This window comes from Doryrhamphus excisus, chromosome 6 (assembly GCF_030265055.1).
Source record: "Doryrhamphus excisus isolate RoL2022-K1 chromosome 6, RoL_Dexc_1.0, whole genome shotgun sequence".
In the NCBI taxonomy this organism is placed as follows: Eukaryota; Metazoa; Chordata; class Actinopteri; order Syngnathiformes; family Syngnathidae; genus Doryrhamphus; species Doryrhamphus excisus.
In genome coordinates, this window is record NC_080471.1 from 21,578,639 (window position 1) to 21,595,336 (window position 16,698).

Below are 16,698 nucleotides of genomic sequence, written 5' to 3' on the forward strand. Positions count from 1 at the left end.
CCACAAAATTCGAAGCCCAAAGTATTGCGAGACAACAACTATACATAAGAGGCTGAAAGTTGTTGGTGTAGAACCCAGACCGTGAACATGTGTGACCTCATTTTTTGGGGTCAGAATCAGCTGCCTGCATCAGGTGTCGAGAGTTGACTGTTGGGATCCCGGCAAAGAAAGGGTATAAATACAAGCCACGAAAGTCAAGACAACATCAATTCCAGAATATGGAGGTTAGACTCCTGGTAACAGATGCCTGAAGCTGTGAAAGACAAACACATACAGTAACAGCAGCGTGTTTGGGCCTATAGCTCCAGGGTTTCCCTTGCGCCCCCATGCAGAGAGGGCCCCCAGGGGACCGACGCCAGCTGAGACTGAAAAACAAGGTAGGAGCCCAGCTGACACTCATGCACACAGGCTCAGCTGTGGGGCTAACAAGAAAGTTCAGTATGAGAAGTAAATAGAGGCCTCGGAGATGAAGGGTTAGGTGCATAGACAGGAGCTGCTACAGCGAGTGTGCAATGGTAAGACTTAATAAGAAATACTTAATACTTAATTATTATTTTAATATTATTATTATTTTAGTATTTTGCTGAATACGAGGATGAAGAGTCTTGAACCAGTCATGATGTGCTATATATATCACTATATCGACACTTACTATGGTACTCATTATGTCATTGGATGGTCATATCACCCCCTACTTCGATACATGACAAAATTTTAAATTAAAAAAATTAAAAAATATATATTTTTTAAATTTTAAAACATTTACAATTTTTGTTAAAAAAAATTAATTAAAAAAATTAAAAAACAATAAAAAAAACGTATTGAAAGCAGGAAGTGAACAAATGTAACAGTTACTGATTGTAAAAGTACCAGATGCAGGGGTAGGATTTAATAAGCTTTGCTTCTTCCTACTCCTTTCGGACATATGGAACTGTGAACTGATTATGGGATGCATTCAATTGTAAACTGATGCATGTTCAAATGAAATCAAACCATTACCATTGCCATTACCATAATATTTGACAGGTAATAGTTGCTTGCTGGAATTAGACTCTCTTAAGTTGGTAGTCTTCTTGCACTTATCTGTACCCATAGAATTATGAACTGCCAAACTGAACAATGTCATATTTGAAATAATTGGTTATCATCTCTATTCAGTGATGCCTTCACATGTTCCATTTCTTTTTCCAATATAAATCTATTGTGAAATAACTGTCTTGGATTTTCCTCTGCTTTCACAGATATAGTTTATGACTATGGCCCCCGCTCTGCAGCTTAGAGAATGACAAATATAAATGATTGACAGTCTTGCAAAGATCATGCTGCCATTTAGCAAGTTCTTTATGTCAGAGAGATAAAATCTCAATGGTTGCCTGGAAAAAAAAGTGATTGGAGATGAGAGAAAATAAGATTTGGGGGCTGTATCGATTAAATGTATTCCATATAACATAGCACTGCAATTTAGGGATCATGTGATCATAAGATAAGATAAGATATGCTTTTATTCGTCCCTCAGTGGGGAAATTTGCATTGAACAGCAGCAAGAGTACAGAATCAGTTGAGCAGTACAAAATACACAATATAAAAAAAATAAAAATAAAATAAACTATACAAACAACCCAAGTATTAATAAATCAACAGTTTTACCCAGAGTTATATACAAATACAGTATGCAGATAATATGAAACGAGATGAAATATATGGTAATGGTTTTATTTCATTTGAACATGCATCAGATTACAATTGAATGCATCATATAATCAGTTCACAGTTCCACATGTCCAAAAGGAGTAGGAAGAAGCAAAGCTTATTAAATCCTACCCCTCCATCTGGTACTTTTACAATCAGTAACTGTTACATTTGTTCACTTCCTGCTTTCCCAATATAGTTCCTAATATATATATATATTTATTAATATAGTTTCCTAATATATATATATATTATATATATATATATATATATATATATATATATATATATATATATATATATATATATATATATATATATATATATATATATATATATATTTATATATAATATATATATATATATATTATATTAATATAATATATATTATATATATATAAGTTTTTTGTTATTTTTTATTTTTTTTTATTTATTTTTCTAAATAATATTTTTATATTTATTTTTGATATTGTCAATAAATTGTGACATCTGTGACTTATCATTTCATCCAGGTACATTTCCAAACAAAAACATTTGTTCACTTCCTGCTTTCCATAATACAGTTTAAGTTTTTTCTTTTTTTTCTTTAAATAATGATATGATCAGGCTATACACTATGAGATCTTGCTAGTGAGTTAATATGAGGCATTATAGAAATACTTCACATAGAACTTAATATATTGCACTTAGAGCCTTAATATTGCATGTGAAGTTGATCAGATATTGCACAGAGAATGGAGTCTGGAGTAACTATATTGAATATAAAAAACAAAGTATTACACAGATGTACATAGTGGTGTAGATACTAGATACTAGACCTGGGGATGAAATATTGTATTTTATGCATTTTTTTTCTGGTTTTTTTTCAATGCTATTTTTTGTCTGTATTGTCCATATTAATCAGCCAATCACATACCACTCTCCTTCTTCTTCCCTTCCCCTCTCCTAGGCCTAAGTCCAACCATGGCAGAGGAAAGCTTGGAGACAGATGGCCCCAGATCATCCATGCCGCCTGAGCTCCACCATCCTCATTCTAAGTACTCTCAGTGGAAGTTTAAACTGTTTAGAGTGAAGTCTATTGAAAAGGCTCCTGTGTCCAGGGAGACGCAGCCAGAGAAGGAAGACATGTCAGGCGTCTCTAACCCTAACCCATGTGGAATTCCAAATATACAGTTAGGTAATGGTGTGAGCCCAGGTACTGTTATGCCAGTGAGCATAAAAAGCAAGGAACATGTTAAAGGACCATGCCAAAGTATGGATTTGAAGGCAGAAGAAATAGAAAACCACATAAACCATCTCAGGTGATGAATCGACACAATGCTTTTTTTATTTTAATAAATTAAAATTAAATTAAATTAAAATTTATTATTATAATAATTATAATTATGATTATAATAATTATGATATTATAATAATAATAAACAAAAATACAAAAATATTATAATTATTATAAATTTTAATTTAATTTTAATTAATAAAAATAAAAATAAAAATAAAAATAAAAATAAAAATAAAAATAAAAATAAAAATAAAAATAAAAATAAAAATAAAAATAAAAATAAAAATAAAAATAAAAATAAAAATAAAAATAAAAATAAAAATAAAAATAAAAATAAAAATGGAATAAAAAAAAGACTAATTTTTTTTTTCTTTTTAGGTCTCTGTGCCGTCTTTGTGGAACCACTTTTACAAAAGTCAAAGGTCCAATCCACGATGTTCACGCAGCTCTAGATGATGAAAGCAAGAGCGCCCTTCGCAAAATGGGCTGCAAGTCAACAAAATGGCCACAGATCATCCTGAAAGTATTCAAAGTGAACGTGACAGAAGATACAGAATCAGTCCATCCTCTTTCTTTCTGTCATCGCTGCTGGATGACTGCCGTGCGAGGAGGGGGTGTTTGCAATTTCTCCAGAACAAAAGTCCCAGAGTGGAAACCTCATTGTGCCATCTGCCGCCTTTGCTCAACCAAGAAACGTGTATATGAGAGAACCGGAAGAAAAAGAAGCATAGCCACTTCCAGAGCCCATAGCTTAATGAAAAGAATACGGCTGGACCACAGTCCACCATTTGGAGGCCATTTTCATGGTCCTGTGTTAAAAACATGGAGAAGTCCCAGTGTCCAAAGGGAGCACTGGGTGAGGACCATCACACACTGTCAAAAAGAACACCTGAGTAACAAGCTTATGTCTGAGAATCTCCCTGTTGACTTCCTCTGTTCCTTCACTTGCATGGTGTGTGACCATCTGCTGTCTGACCCAGTTCAAGCCCCCTGCGGGCACCTCTTCTGCAGCAACTGTATTATAAAATACAACCACATTATAGGACCTCACTGCCCTGCCTGCAACTTGCCCTGTTCCAGCGATGACCTTGTTCTCCCCGCTCAAACTTTCTTGTTAGTACTGCATTCTCTTCTTTTGCTCTGCCCAAGAGACGGCTGTGGCCAACAAGTAAGGCTAGACTCATTTAAAGCTCATTCTATGGACCATGATTTGCAAGAGCAGGATGCGGCCAGACGGCAATCACCACAGCTTGACAACTACCTGATAACCAATAAAGGAGGGAGACCCCGGCAGCACTTGCTATCGCTCACACGTCGTGCTCAGAAGCATCGGCTGAGGAAACTGAAGAACCAGGTGAGGGCGTTTGCAGATAAAGAGGAAGGTGGCGACCTCAAGTCTGTGTGTCTGACACTGTATCTGCTGGCGCTGAGATCTGACAATGAACACCGGAAGGCGGATGAGCTGGAGGTCATGATGCAAGGTAAGAGGCTGTTGATCAGGCCTTTGTTCAATCAGTAACATACAGTACACAAATAAATGAATTAGTTCGCATTAATATCTGGCATAATCTGAAGGCTGCGCTCTTCTCTTAATTAATGATAATGGTTTTATTTCATTTGAACATGCATCAGATTACAATTGAATGCATCCCATAATCAGTTCACAGTTCCACATGTCCAAAAGGAGTAGGAAGAAGCAAAGCTTATTAAATCCTACCCCTCCATCTGGTACTTTTACACCCAGTAACTGTTACATTTGTTCACTTCCTGCTTTCCTAATACAGTTAAAGTTTTTTTTAAATTTATTTTTATAAAAAATATTTTTATAATATTTTTAATATTATTTTTTAATATATTTCTTATTATTTATTATTTTTAATAATATTCACAGAACCTCAATGGTAATGGTTTCATTTCATTTGAACATGTATCAGATTACAATTGAATGCATCACATAATCAGTTCACACTTCCTGTTACATTTGTTCACTTCCTGCTTTCCTAATATAGTTTAAGGTTTTTTTTTTTACATTTTTTTTAAATTTGTTTGTATAAATGATATTTTTTATATTTTTTTAATATTATTTTATTATATATATTTGTATTATTTATTATTTTTAATAATAGTCACAGAACCTCAATGGTAATGGTTTTATTTCATTTGAACATGCATCAGATTACAATTGAATGCATCACATAATCAGTTCACAGTTCCACATGTCCAAAAGGAGTAGGAAGAAGCAAATCTTATTAAATCCTACCCCTCCATCTGGTACTTTTACAATCAGTAACTGTTACATTTGTTCACTTCCTGCTTTCCTAATATAATTTAAGTTTTTTAATTATTATTATTTAATTAAAAATATTATTAAATAAAACTATTAGATAAAAAATATTTGTTATTTTTTATTATTATTTTATATTTATATATATTTTTTTACAAGACTTCAATCTCTACAAGATTTAGCAAACATCAACTGCTTGTATTGTTTCTTGAATTGGCTCATTGTTGTGCATTGTTTGAGGGTCTTACTCAATACATTCCATAGTTTGATTCCACATACTGAAATGCTATGGCTTTTTAACGTAGTCCTAGCATAGAAGTGTTTCAAATGTAGTTCTTCCCTGAGATCATATTTCTCCTCTCTTGTAGAGAAGTATTGGATGACATTTTTAGGTAATTGGTTATTTTTAGCCTTATGCATTATTTTAGCTGTTTGAAGATGAACTATATCAGCAAGTTGAAGTATTTGCCATTTTAGAAATAAGGAGTTAGTATGTTCTCTGTAGGCGGCATTATGAATTATCCTTACTGACCTTTTTTGCAGTACATTTAGCAAGTGAAGATTGCTTTTATAGTTATTAACCAATATTTCCACACAATAAGTAAGATATGGTCGAACCAGAGAGTTTAAAAGTTAACTGTTCAGAAGAGATGATTTTTTTCTGTGCTTTTGATTGAAAAGCTTTTCATGCTTTTTCCATCCTTGTGTACTACACAACCATTGTTGGCTCCATCTTGATTTACTTCAGCATTTTACAGTTTCTCTGCCTGACTGCCAGTCTTTCATTTTCACACTTCCTTTGATATAGAATAACAACTTTTGTGAAAGGGGCTGTTAGAATCAGAACAACATCGGCGGCTCTTGTATCTGCAAATGACACAGACAGCAGCAACTTCGCCGTTTGGGCATTGAAGCCAGCTGGTGTCTGTTTTCATCTGCAGCCAATACATCACTTTTGCCAGCTTCGATGATTTACCCTCGATCCCATTATAACATTTGATAATTAGGAAATGCTATATTGTGTACTTATGGGGTCGTGTGCTCTGGACAGGGGTCAAATTTGTGTTGAATAATTCTCTAGCCTTTGTCAGTGTTTGACTGAAATTGTCTAATTTGTATTTTTCCTGCAGGCAGAGGCTTTGCTTTGCATCCCGCCGTGTGTTTGGCCATCCGGGTCAACACTTTCCTGAGCTGCAGCCAATATCACAAAATGTACCGGACCGTTAAAGCCACAAGTGGCCGTCAGATCTTTCAACCCTTGCACACTCTCCGAGCTGCAGAGAAAGAGCTCCTTCCTGGCTTTCACCAGTTTGAATGGCAGCCACCTCTCAAGAACGTGTCTCCATCTTGCAATGTTGGCATCATTAATGGGCTCTCTGGATGGACTTCCTCTTTGGATGACTCACCGGCTGACACCATCACTCGAAGATTTCGTTATGATGTGGCTTTGGTGTCGGCGCTGAAGGATCTGGAGGAGGACATTGTGGAAGGGATGAGAATGACAGGTATGGAAGACAACGCCTGCACCCTTGGCTTCAGTGTTATGATCAAAGAATCTTGCGACGGCATGGGAGACGTCAGTGAAAAACATGGAGGGGGACCACTTGTTCCTGAGAAAGCTGTGCGTTTCTCTTTCACCATTATGTCTATTTCGGTTATTCTCGGTGAAGACAACAAAGAGGTCACCGTATTTACTGAACCAAAGCCAAACTCCGAACTGTCCTGTAAGCCACTCTGTCTGATGTTTGTCGATGAATCAGACCACGAGACACTCACAGCTCTCTTGGGGCCGATTGTTGCAGAGCGTAACGCAATGAAGGACAGCAGGCTTATCCTATCCATAGCTGGCCTGCCTCGATCGTTTTGCTTCAAATTCAGAGGCACGGGATACGATGAGAAGATCGTACGTGAATTCGAGGGACTGGAAGCCTCGGGATCCACGTATATTTGCACCCTGTGTGACTCCAGTCGAGCGGAGGCATCTAAAAATATTGTACTACACGCCATCACGCGGAACCATGATGAGAACCTGGCACGTTACGAAGTCTGGCGAACAAATCCTTTTTCCGAGTCTGTATCGGAATTGCGCGACAGAGTCAAAGGAGTTTCTGCAAAGCCTTTCTTGGAGACGCAGTCCACATTGGATGCGTTACACTGTGACATCGGCAACGCCACAGAGTTCTACAAAATATTCCAGGATGAAGTCGGAGAAGTGTACCGAAAGGAAAACCCCACTAAGGAGGAACGGCGCAGCTGGCGGGCAGCTGTAGATAAAGAACTGAGGCAGAAGCTGAAGCTCAAACCAGTCATGAGGATGAATGGCAACTACGCCCGCAAGCTAATGACCCTGGAGGCTGTGGAAGTGGTGTGTCAGCTGGTGCCCTCGGAGGACAGGAGGGAAGCCCTGAGGGAGCTGATGAGGCTGTACATCGAGATGAAACCCGTGTGGCGCTCCACCTGTCCGGCCAAAGAATGTCCTGACCAGCTTTGCCGCTACACCTTCAACTCTCAGAGCTTCGCTGACCTCATCTCCTCTACCTTCAAATACAGGTATAACGGCAAGATAACCAATTACATGCACAAGACCTTGGCTCATGTTCCTGAGATAATAGAGCGAGATGGATCCATCGGTGCCTGGGCAAGCGAGGGGAACGAGTCAGCAAATAAACTATTCAGGCGTTTCCGTAAGATGAATGCACGTCAGTCAAAGGCCTTTGAACTTGAGGACGTCTTGAAACATCACTGGCTCTACACCTCAAAGTACTTGCAGAAGTTTATGGAGGCTCATAAGAACTCCGGAAAGTCCCTGCGAGCAGAGATCCAGGACAGTGAAATATCGCACCAGGAGTCCATTGAGTGTTGATTTTTTTTTTTCAAATGTGAAATTAAGCTTGAAGATTTGATTGATTTTACACTAGCAAGACTGATGTCCACGCATTGTGCACTGGTGGTTTCATCATTTATTTTATGCAGTGCTGTTCTTCTAAAGCTTTTATGGTAATGGTTTGGTAATGGTAATGGTTTTATTTCATTTGAACATGCATCAGATTACAATTGAATGCATCACATAATCAGTTCACAGTTCCACATGTCCAAAAGGAGTAGGAAGAAGCAAAGCTTATTAAATCCTACCCCTCCATCTGGTACTTTTACAATCAGTAACTGTTACATTTGTTCACTTCCTGCTTTCCATAATACAGTTTAAGGTTTTTTTTTTTTTAATGCACCTCGTACCGAAGTACAAGGTAATATGAGCATCCAATGACATAATGGGTACCATAGTAAGTGTCAATATAGTGATATATATAGCACATCATGACTGGTTCAAGACTCTTCATCCTTGTATTTAGCAAACATCAACTGCTTGTATTGTTTCTTGAATTGGCTCATCGTTGTGCATTGTTTGAGGGTCTCACTCAATCCATTCCATAGTTTGATTCCACATACTGAAATGCTATGGCTTTTTAACGTAGTCCGAGCATATAAGTGTTTCAAATGTAGTTCTTCCCTGAGATCATATTTCTCCTCTCTTGTAGAGAAATATTGGATGACATTTTTAGGTAATTGGTTGTTTTTAGCCTGAAAATTAACTATATCAGCAAGTTCAAGTATTTGTAATTTTAAAAATAAGGAGTTAGTATGTTCTCTGTAGGCGGCATTATGAATTATCCATACTGACCTTTTTTGCAGTACATTTAGCGAGTGATTGCTTTTATAGTTATTACCCCATATTTCCACACAATAAGTAAGATATGGTAGAAGTAGATATTATACCGTAATTCAAAATATTCAAAAACTGCACCATCATTAACTTTTAACGTAATACAGTAAACCTCGGATATATCGGATTAAATTGTTCCCACTGGTTTTGTCCGATATAAGCGAAATCCGTTATATGTGTATACCGGAAAATGTCCGTTTTACGCATATATCGGATTCATATCCGGTATATGCGTAAATCGGATTTTATCCGTTATAAAAAGGCACTTCCTTGACTATGTTTCCAATGTACCTGGACGCGCAGGCAAACGCTGCAAATGACGTCGTATAGCGGCCTGTCACGATTCGGCGAATCGGAGCGCCACGATGCGGCCATCCGATATATGTGAGGGAAATTTAATGGAAATGCATTGGAACGGGACTGGAGATTTTGTCCGAAATAGGCGCAATCCATTATAAAAAATCCAATATATGCAATGAATTTTTATTGGAAATGCATTACAGAAAAATTGGTTCTTTTTTATCTGTCCGTTGTGAGCGAATTTCCGATATATCCGAGTCCGATATATCCGAGGTTTACTGTATGTTCACCCTGACCGGAATTTCAAGACCGCTATGCTTTATTAATTGTGTGTGTGTGACCCGCACCCCTAAGAACAGCGTCACACACAGACTTTCACACACTTCCTATTTTTTGATGTATGGCTTATTTTATTGTATTGTGAGGATGTGACATACTTGTGGATTTATCGAGTGGTTATTTATGGAAGCAGATGAAAATGCTGTAAATCATAGTTGGGGAAAATGCGTTAAGATGACCGTATTTGTGGCTACTATATTTTGATATCATTTCTACTGGAGAAAAATGCAATCACAGAGACGTTAATGCTCTTTGCTTCACAGGTGACCTTTGAGAAAGATTAATTTATTGCTTTATTCTGGCACCCGTAGAAACAGAATATATGCCAGGTCACTTTGAAGTGTTTTTTTAAATTTTATTTTGCGGACATTAGATGATAGATCATACTTAATGGACATTTTCACATAAAATAAAGCATATACTGGCCTTTTTCATATGTCATAAAAATGCAGGTTGTCCCGCATGAAGCCAAACATCAGATTCCCCAGAGAGGATATTTCTTTAGCTTGGTATGAACCGAGCAGTTTTCCTCTGTTCTTTGCAGTGGTTGAAGATGGAGGCTGGAGGAAGGATGGAAGGGTGTCATGGAAACCAAGTTTCTTAGCAACTTTATTTGTTTGACTGATTGCATTGTCTTTCCCTGCCCCCCCACATGTGAAGATGTGACAAGCAATTTGGTTTTCTTATTTGATGGAATGTCTGATTCTATTTTACTGTCATAAGTGCAACCATACACCAGCAGTGAAATATTACCAATTCATCGTATGGTTGTCACAGGCCTCCACAGACATCATGTTTTAGAATGCATCATGTCGCAGCTTGTCTCATATTTGTGTTTTGCCAAAATAAATTGCATTCCCAAAGTAATGGGTGATGGATGATTCACAAACATTTCCATCTCAGCCTTCTTCATTTTGTATTTTCCATCAACACTAAATTACAGATATTATTTTGCACACCGGGTTTCACAGGAAGTCTTCTTTTTTTTTAACACTTTAAACATTCACAGTTATACTCTTTTGTATTCTTCTCGACTATTTTTCAACAAAACTGAAAACCATCACAGTGTAATATTGTGTAGCTTTGATTTACTAATGGCTGCACGGTGGTTGTGTGGTTCATGTGGGTTATGTTCTCCCCGTGCATGCGTGGGTCTTCTCCGGGTACTCCGGTTTCCTCCCACATTCCAAAAACATGCTAGGTTAATTAGCGACTCCAAATTGTCCATAGGTATGAATGTGAGTGTGAATGGTTGTTTGTCTATATGTGCCCTGTGATTGGCTGGCCACCACCAGTCCGAGGTGTACCCCGCCTCTCACCCAAAGACAGCTGGGATAGGCTCCAGCTATGATTTACATTTTTGAGTAGCTTCATGCATAATTTTTGTGACTTTACAGATGTAATTTATATAAAGGTTAAACAGTTTTGGTTCCAGTATTGACCCCTGAGGTATGCCGCACAATCTATTTAACTCCATATTTCTTCCTGTTTGTTGTGGAGGAGGACTGTACGGCGGTCGAGTGACCTCACAGCTAAGAGACCTGAGTTCAATCCCACTCTCGGCCATCTCTGTGTGGAGTTTGCATGTTCTCCCCGTGCATGCGTGGGTTTTCTCCGGGTACTCCGGTTTCCTCCCACATTCCAAAAACATGCTAGGTTAATTGGTGACTCCAAATTTTCCATAGGTATGAATGTGAGTGTGAATGGTTGTTTGTCTATATGTGCCCTGTGATTGGCTGGCCACCAGTCCAGGGTGTACCCGGCCTCTCACCCAAAGACAGCTGGGATAGGCTCCAGCAATTATTTACATTTTTGAATACCTTCATGCATAATTTTTGTGACTTTACAGATGTAATTTATATAAAGGTTAAACAGTTTTGGTTCCAGTATTGACCCCTGGGGTATGCCGCACAATCTATTTAACTCCATATTTCTTCCTGTTTGCTGTGGAGGAGGGCTGAACGGCGGTCGAGTGACCTCACAGCTAGGAGACCTGAGTTCAATCCCACCTTCGGGCATCTCTGTGTGGAGTTTGCATGTTCTCCCCGTGCATGTGTGGGTTTTCGCCGGGTACTCCAGTTTCCTCCGACATTCCAAAAACATGCTAGGTTAATTGGCGACTCCAAATTGTGCATAGGTATGAATGTGAGTGTGAATGGTTGTTTGTCTATATGTGCCCTGTGATTGGCTGGCCACCAGTCCAGGGTGTACCCCGCCTCTCACCCGAAGACAGCTGGGATAGGCTCCAGCAACCCCTGTGACCCTCATGAGGATAAGCGGTAGAAAATGAATGAATGAATGAGTAAACAGGACATTTGACATCATATTCTAGAATGTTCCTTTTTATTAAATAGAGAATGCTGGGCCTTGCATTTTTTTTAAAATTATGGCCCTCTTCATTATGTTGTTCACTAGTTGTAATGTAGGGTCATTTAATGTATTAGGATTGTTTTTTTTTTAATATCGAGGACGTTAAGAGTCAGTCATTTTCTTTCATCTTTGTATTTTATTTGATCACAAACACAAGAAAAAAAATCCATGCTCAGAAAATAGCAAATTTTCATACAAATAAAATTTGTAAAAAGAGAGTGTAAATCTTTTACTGATGTTGATGAGAAAACAAGCAATTGAAAGAAAGCAAAGTAAAAAAGAGAACATCACATGAAAAAACCGAGTGTGAGTCTTTGACCGTCACTTCACAAAATAAACTGATTAGTCAAAAAGTCTTCTAAAAACACTTTTTTTGAGATGTGAAGTTTTGGTTCCTGTATGAGATTTCCTGTGTTTAACTTTAACTTTAAGTGGGGTGCGCTGCAAGGGCATGACCTTCGGAGGTGGGGTCATCTCCTGCTGAGGAAGACCACCATGTTCAAGGCAGAAGTATTTTTTACTACTCTGAGAGAGCTTAAGCAGCAGTGTCTCAGACAGCTCCATGCACTGGGCGTGGACCCAATGCCCCGCCTCTCCCTTCGAGCAGAAGATCATGGCCGGCCGGTGGAGCTCGGTGGAATAATACGGCTCCCACGTATTAGCGTCCACTTGACAACCACGACAGCATTTAATCCAGTAGCCCGACTGCGACTCATCCTCTTCATCTTTCTCGTTGTATTTATCATCTTCTCCATCACTACTATACTCCAACTCATGAGGCTCACGGCCAAAGTAGAGTTCTTCTGAATCTTCAAGAGGAGTGGAGTTGTCGGTCAGATCCTGACTGCAGTTCTGCTGGGTCTGATCATCTTCACCTTCGACTTTTTTCTGAAAGTTCACCAGGTAGAAGTAATGCATGTCGGTTTGGCATGATCTCCCCTCAACTGGTACAGCGAGCAGCATGCCGAGTTCCCCTGCGGCGCCACCATACCAAGTTCGACTGTGAACAATATCTGGGGTCCATTTTGGTGCTTCCATAGGTTCAATGTTGATCCCTTTGTCATTAAGAGTAACACTACTGCATTGCATTCTTTTCTCAGAGTTTGACTGATACCCCCCCAATATAATATATTCATGAGAAGGACCTGTGCGGGAAATTATAGCACTTGAGATAGATAAACCCAAGTCGAGGGTGTCACAGGACAATAATGGACTACCTTGAAGGAGTTCGACATGCAAACAAAAGAGCCGAGGAGGGCGGCTGTCAGATTTCAAAGAATGACCGCCAAGAAAATAGACACGGTCCTCCCTAGCGAGGGCCGCATGGAACGACTGTCCATCACTGAGCTCTGGAAAAGTGTAAGCAGAACAACAACCAAACTCCAAGTCGAACAAGAACACCTGAGGAGGACAATCAATGACGCTATTCCAGTTCTCCGAGGTCCGCTCCTCTGTAGGAATGTTAGATCTTCCCCCGAATACAACAAAGGCCGTCTTCCCTCGGCTTTGAACTACACTGATTGTGTGGCCATATCTAGCATCAGGTACTTCTCCTACTAGGTCTTTTTCCTTACAACGTAGGGTGAGTTTGCGATTGCAACCACGACTATCCATGCTAAGAACATAAAGACTCGATGAGATTTCATTATTAGGTGTTCGGCCACCGTGGATGAGATAACTCTCTGGAAGCCCGTCATGAGGATCAAGGCGGCAAACAGCCGGGCAACGCAAAGGAGGAAGATAATTTGAGTCATTGGAGAAAGAGATGGCTCTCAACCTGAGTTCTCCTTGTTTAAAGCGGACGCCAAAGACTCCCGTTGGACAAGAACGCTTGGGCCAGCCTTTCTGGCCAAACAGGAGAACTTCACCATCCAGCTGCAGCAGGGAACAACCAGGTTGCAGAAGGCCTTCACAGTTGACTTGATTTAATGGTTGCAGACTCATTTTGGCTGCAGGTGCTGCTACAAAACAACACAGGAACACATAAACAGTCAGATGTGGTTTTGGTTTTGAATTTGTAAAATTGCTTCCTGTTTATCACCATCATTGTCAACAACTGTTGATGCCCTGCTGTACTTAAATAACATAATAAAGACATGAATGCATATAATACTCGAATTACTTGAAATTAATTAAAATAATTAGAATTATACTCAAGTGAAAGAGTTCAAAATAAAATGTAAGAAAAAATATAACAGACGTAGGAATAAGTGGAACAAATTGTGTTGACTGATGCTGCTAACAAACCAATAATAATCCATAACTGGATATCAGAGGAGTGAATTTGTTATTACATAATTCTTTATTATCTTCACTAGCATCGCGGGTATGCTGGAGCCTATCCCAGCTGTCTTCTGCCGTAAGGCGGGGTACACTCTGGACTGGTCGCCAGCCAATCACAGGGCACATATAGACAAACAACCATTCACACTCACATTCATACCTATGGACAATTTGGAGTCGACAATTAACCTAGCATGTTTTTGGAATGTGGGAGGAAACCGGAGTACTCGGAAAAAACTCACACTTTTAAACACTGGAGAATCGAACCCAGGTCTTCCCGATCTGTCCTAGCCACTTGTCCACCACTCGGCATATCCTCCTATTCTTTTTTTGTCTTTAAAATATACAGTCATGGAAAAATTATTAGATCACCCTTGTATCTTATTAAATTAAATTAAATTAAATTAAATTAAATTAAATTAAATTAAATTAAATTAAATTAAATTAAATTAAATTAAATTAAATTAAATTAAATTAAATTAAATTAAATTCTATTTAATTCTATTTAATTCTATTTAATTCTATTTAATTTTATTTAATGTGCCCTGTGATTGGCTGGCGACCAGTCCAGGGTGTACCCCGCCTCTCGACAGCTGGGATAGGCTCCAGCACCCCCGTGACCCTCGTGAGGATAAGTGATAAAGGAATGACTGTTTCAGATCATCAAACACAAAATGCAGTTTTTAAATGAAACGCTTTTTTTTTTCGACCCTTTGTATTGAGTTGACTCCTATAGAGCGGCTACACACAATAACCCAAAAACCTTTTAGACAGCTAGGATAGGCTCCAACACCCCTGTGACCCTCGTGAGGATAAACGGTAGAAAATGAATGAATGAACCATGGAAGTTGCTAGATATCAGCTCTTAAATGAAAGTCTTATGAGCTATTTTTGTTATCATCATTATATTTGTCCAAACAAATCTACCTTTGGTAAAAAAAGGGTGGTCGAATAAATCTTTCCATGACTGCAATATAAAAAAATAACTCACCAAAATGTGAAATTAATTTATAATAGCAAGGTTCAAGACAAGACAAAATAACATCATATAATATAAGCAACATCAAGCACAATGTCAACATGCCACTTATGCTGAGAGATTACAGTTCATTTAGCCAGTTTTTTTTTTGACACTATGGTGCCTTTGCATTTATCAGCAACAGAAGGCTTAAAGTCATTTACAAAAGTTAAGCAAAAATAACAATACATAAATCTAGCTTCTCCCATTTACTTCACATCAATTTTAATGTGCTTACCTTGCAGCCAGAAGCCGGGATTTAGTGCTTGAGCTCACTTGACTGTGAATTTTAAGATCACTAAGCTAAACCTAATCACTCTTTATACAGCCTAACTTTGACAAAAGCAGACACTGGCAGGGAGTTTGTGAAGCTTCGTTGAGTCACAAACACTTCCAGATCTTGAGGTTAACTGTCTGTGACTGCTGCTCATTGGCAGCGCTGCTTGACTGCATTTAGCCAGTCACTTCTGTGGTGTAGTCGCACATCAAACACACCTAAGAAGGCAGGAAAAGCAGTGCAAGAGCAGATTATTTTCTTCAGATGTTTCTATCTGTTGAAATATGTTTGTGATGAAGTCTTCATGAAATATCTACAAGAAAAAGGGGTCATTATTATTATTATTATTCTTTTACTTGGTTTCCAAAATGCCACACACAAAAAAATAATTTCAAATTAGGAAACAGTTTAATTATTAATATATGCTCATTATCACAACAAAGGTGAAAACACAATACAGCAGGAAAAAAAATGACCCACATTATCCAGCCAATGGATGTTGACAGTTATTTGAATTAGTCCACTCCTCTTTCAAGAGAGCAGACATTTTTAGGACTGCTTGTCCGCAACACCATAACAAAACAGTTTTTATATAAGTTCTGTTTTCATTTTTTAACAAGAAATTATGTGGAAATGATTATTTTTGGGACGAGTGGTTAGCGCACAGGCCACACAGCTAGAAGACCCGAGTTCGATTCCACCATTGGCCATCTCTGTGTGGAGTTTGCATGTTCTCCCCGTGCATGTGTAGGTTTTCTCCGGGTACAAAACATGCTAGGTTAATTGGCGACTCCAAATTGTCCACGTTTTGTCACAAAACATCCTTGTTAGACGGCTGCACGGTGGTCGAGTGGTTAGTGCGCAGAAGTCACAGCTAGAAGTGAGGAGTTCAATCCCACCCTCGGCCATCTCTGTGTGGAATTTGCATGGTTTTCCTCCCACATTCCAAAAACATGCTAAGTTAATTGGCGACTCCAAATTGTCCATAGGTATGAATGTGAGTGTGAATGGTTGTTTGTCTATATGTGCCCTCTCATTGGCTGGCTGGCGACCAGTCCAGGGTGTACCCCGCCTCTCGCCCGAAGACAGCTGGGATAGGCTCCAGCAATCCCCGCGACCCTTGTGAGGAAAAGCGGTT

General features: G+C 38.8%; 2 protein-coding genes across 2 annotated transcripts; one reads left to right on the forward strand and one right to left on the reverse strand.

Annotated features, from left to right (window-relative positions):
- Positions 1 to 233: 233 nt before the first annotated feature.
- On the forward strand, positions 234 to 10,279 carry rag1 (recombination activating 1). Its single transcript, XM_058075674.1, has 4 exons — positions 234 to 377; positions 2,639 to 2,990; positions 3,347 to 4,449; positions 6,383 to 10,279. The coding sequence occupies exons 2-4, from the start codon at positions 2,653 to 2,655 to the stop codon at positions 8,113 to 8,115; spliced, it is 3,174 nt and encodes a 1,057-aa protein (XP_057931657.1). The 5' UTR covers positions 234 to 377; positions 2,639 to 2,652; the 3' UTR covers positions 8,116 to 10,279.
- Positions 10,280 to 12,324: 2,045 nt separating this feature from the next.
- Positions 12,325 to 13,926, reverse strand: rag2 (recombination activating gene 2). Its single transcript, XM_058075865.1, has one exon. It carries the CDS (start codon positions 13,924 to 13,926, stop codon positions 12,325 to 12,327), a length of 1,602 nt encoding a protein of 533 aa, XP_057931848.1.
- Positions 13,927 to 16,698: the final 2,772 nt, after the last annotated feature.

Bases quoted from the DNA above. Each gene is read 5' to 3' on its own strand.
- rag1 (XM_058075674.1), top strand. From the start codon at position 2,653: ATGGCAGAGGAAAGCTTGGAGACAGATGGCCCCAGATCATCCATGCCG. The intron at 2,991-3,346 runs GTGATGAATCGA...TTTTCTTTTTAG, and splicing joins AACCACATAAACCATCTCAG to GTCTCTGTGCCGTCTTTGTG. The intron at 4,450-6,382 runs GTAAGAGGCTGT...TTTTTCCTGCAG, and splicing joins GCTGGAGGTCATGATGCAAG to GCAGAGGCTTTGCTTTGCAT.
- rag2 (XM_058075865.1), bottom strand. From the start codon at position 13,926: ATGAGTCTGCAACCATTAAATCAAGTCAACTGTGAAGGCCTTCTGCAA.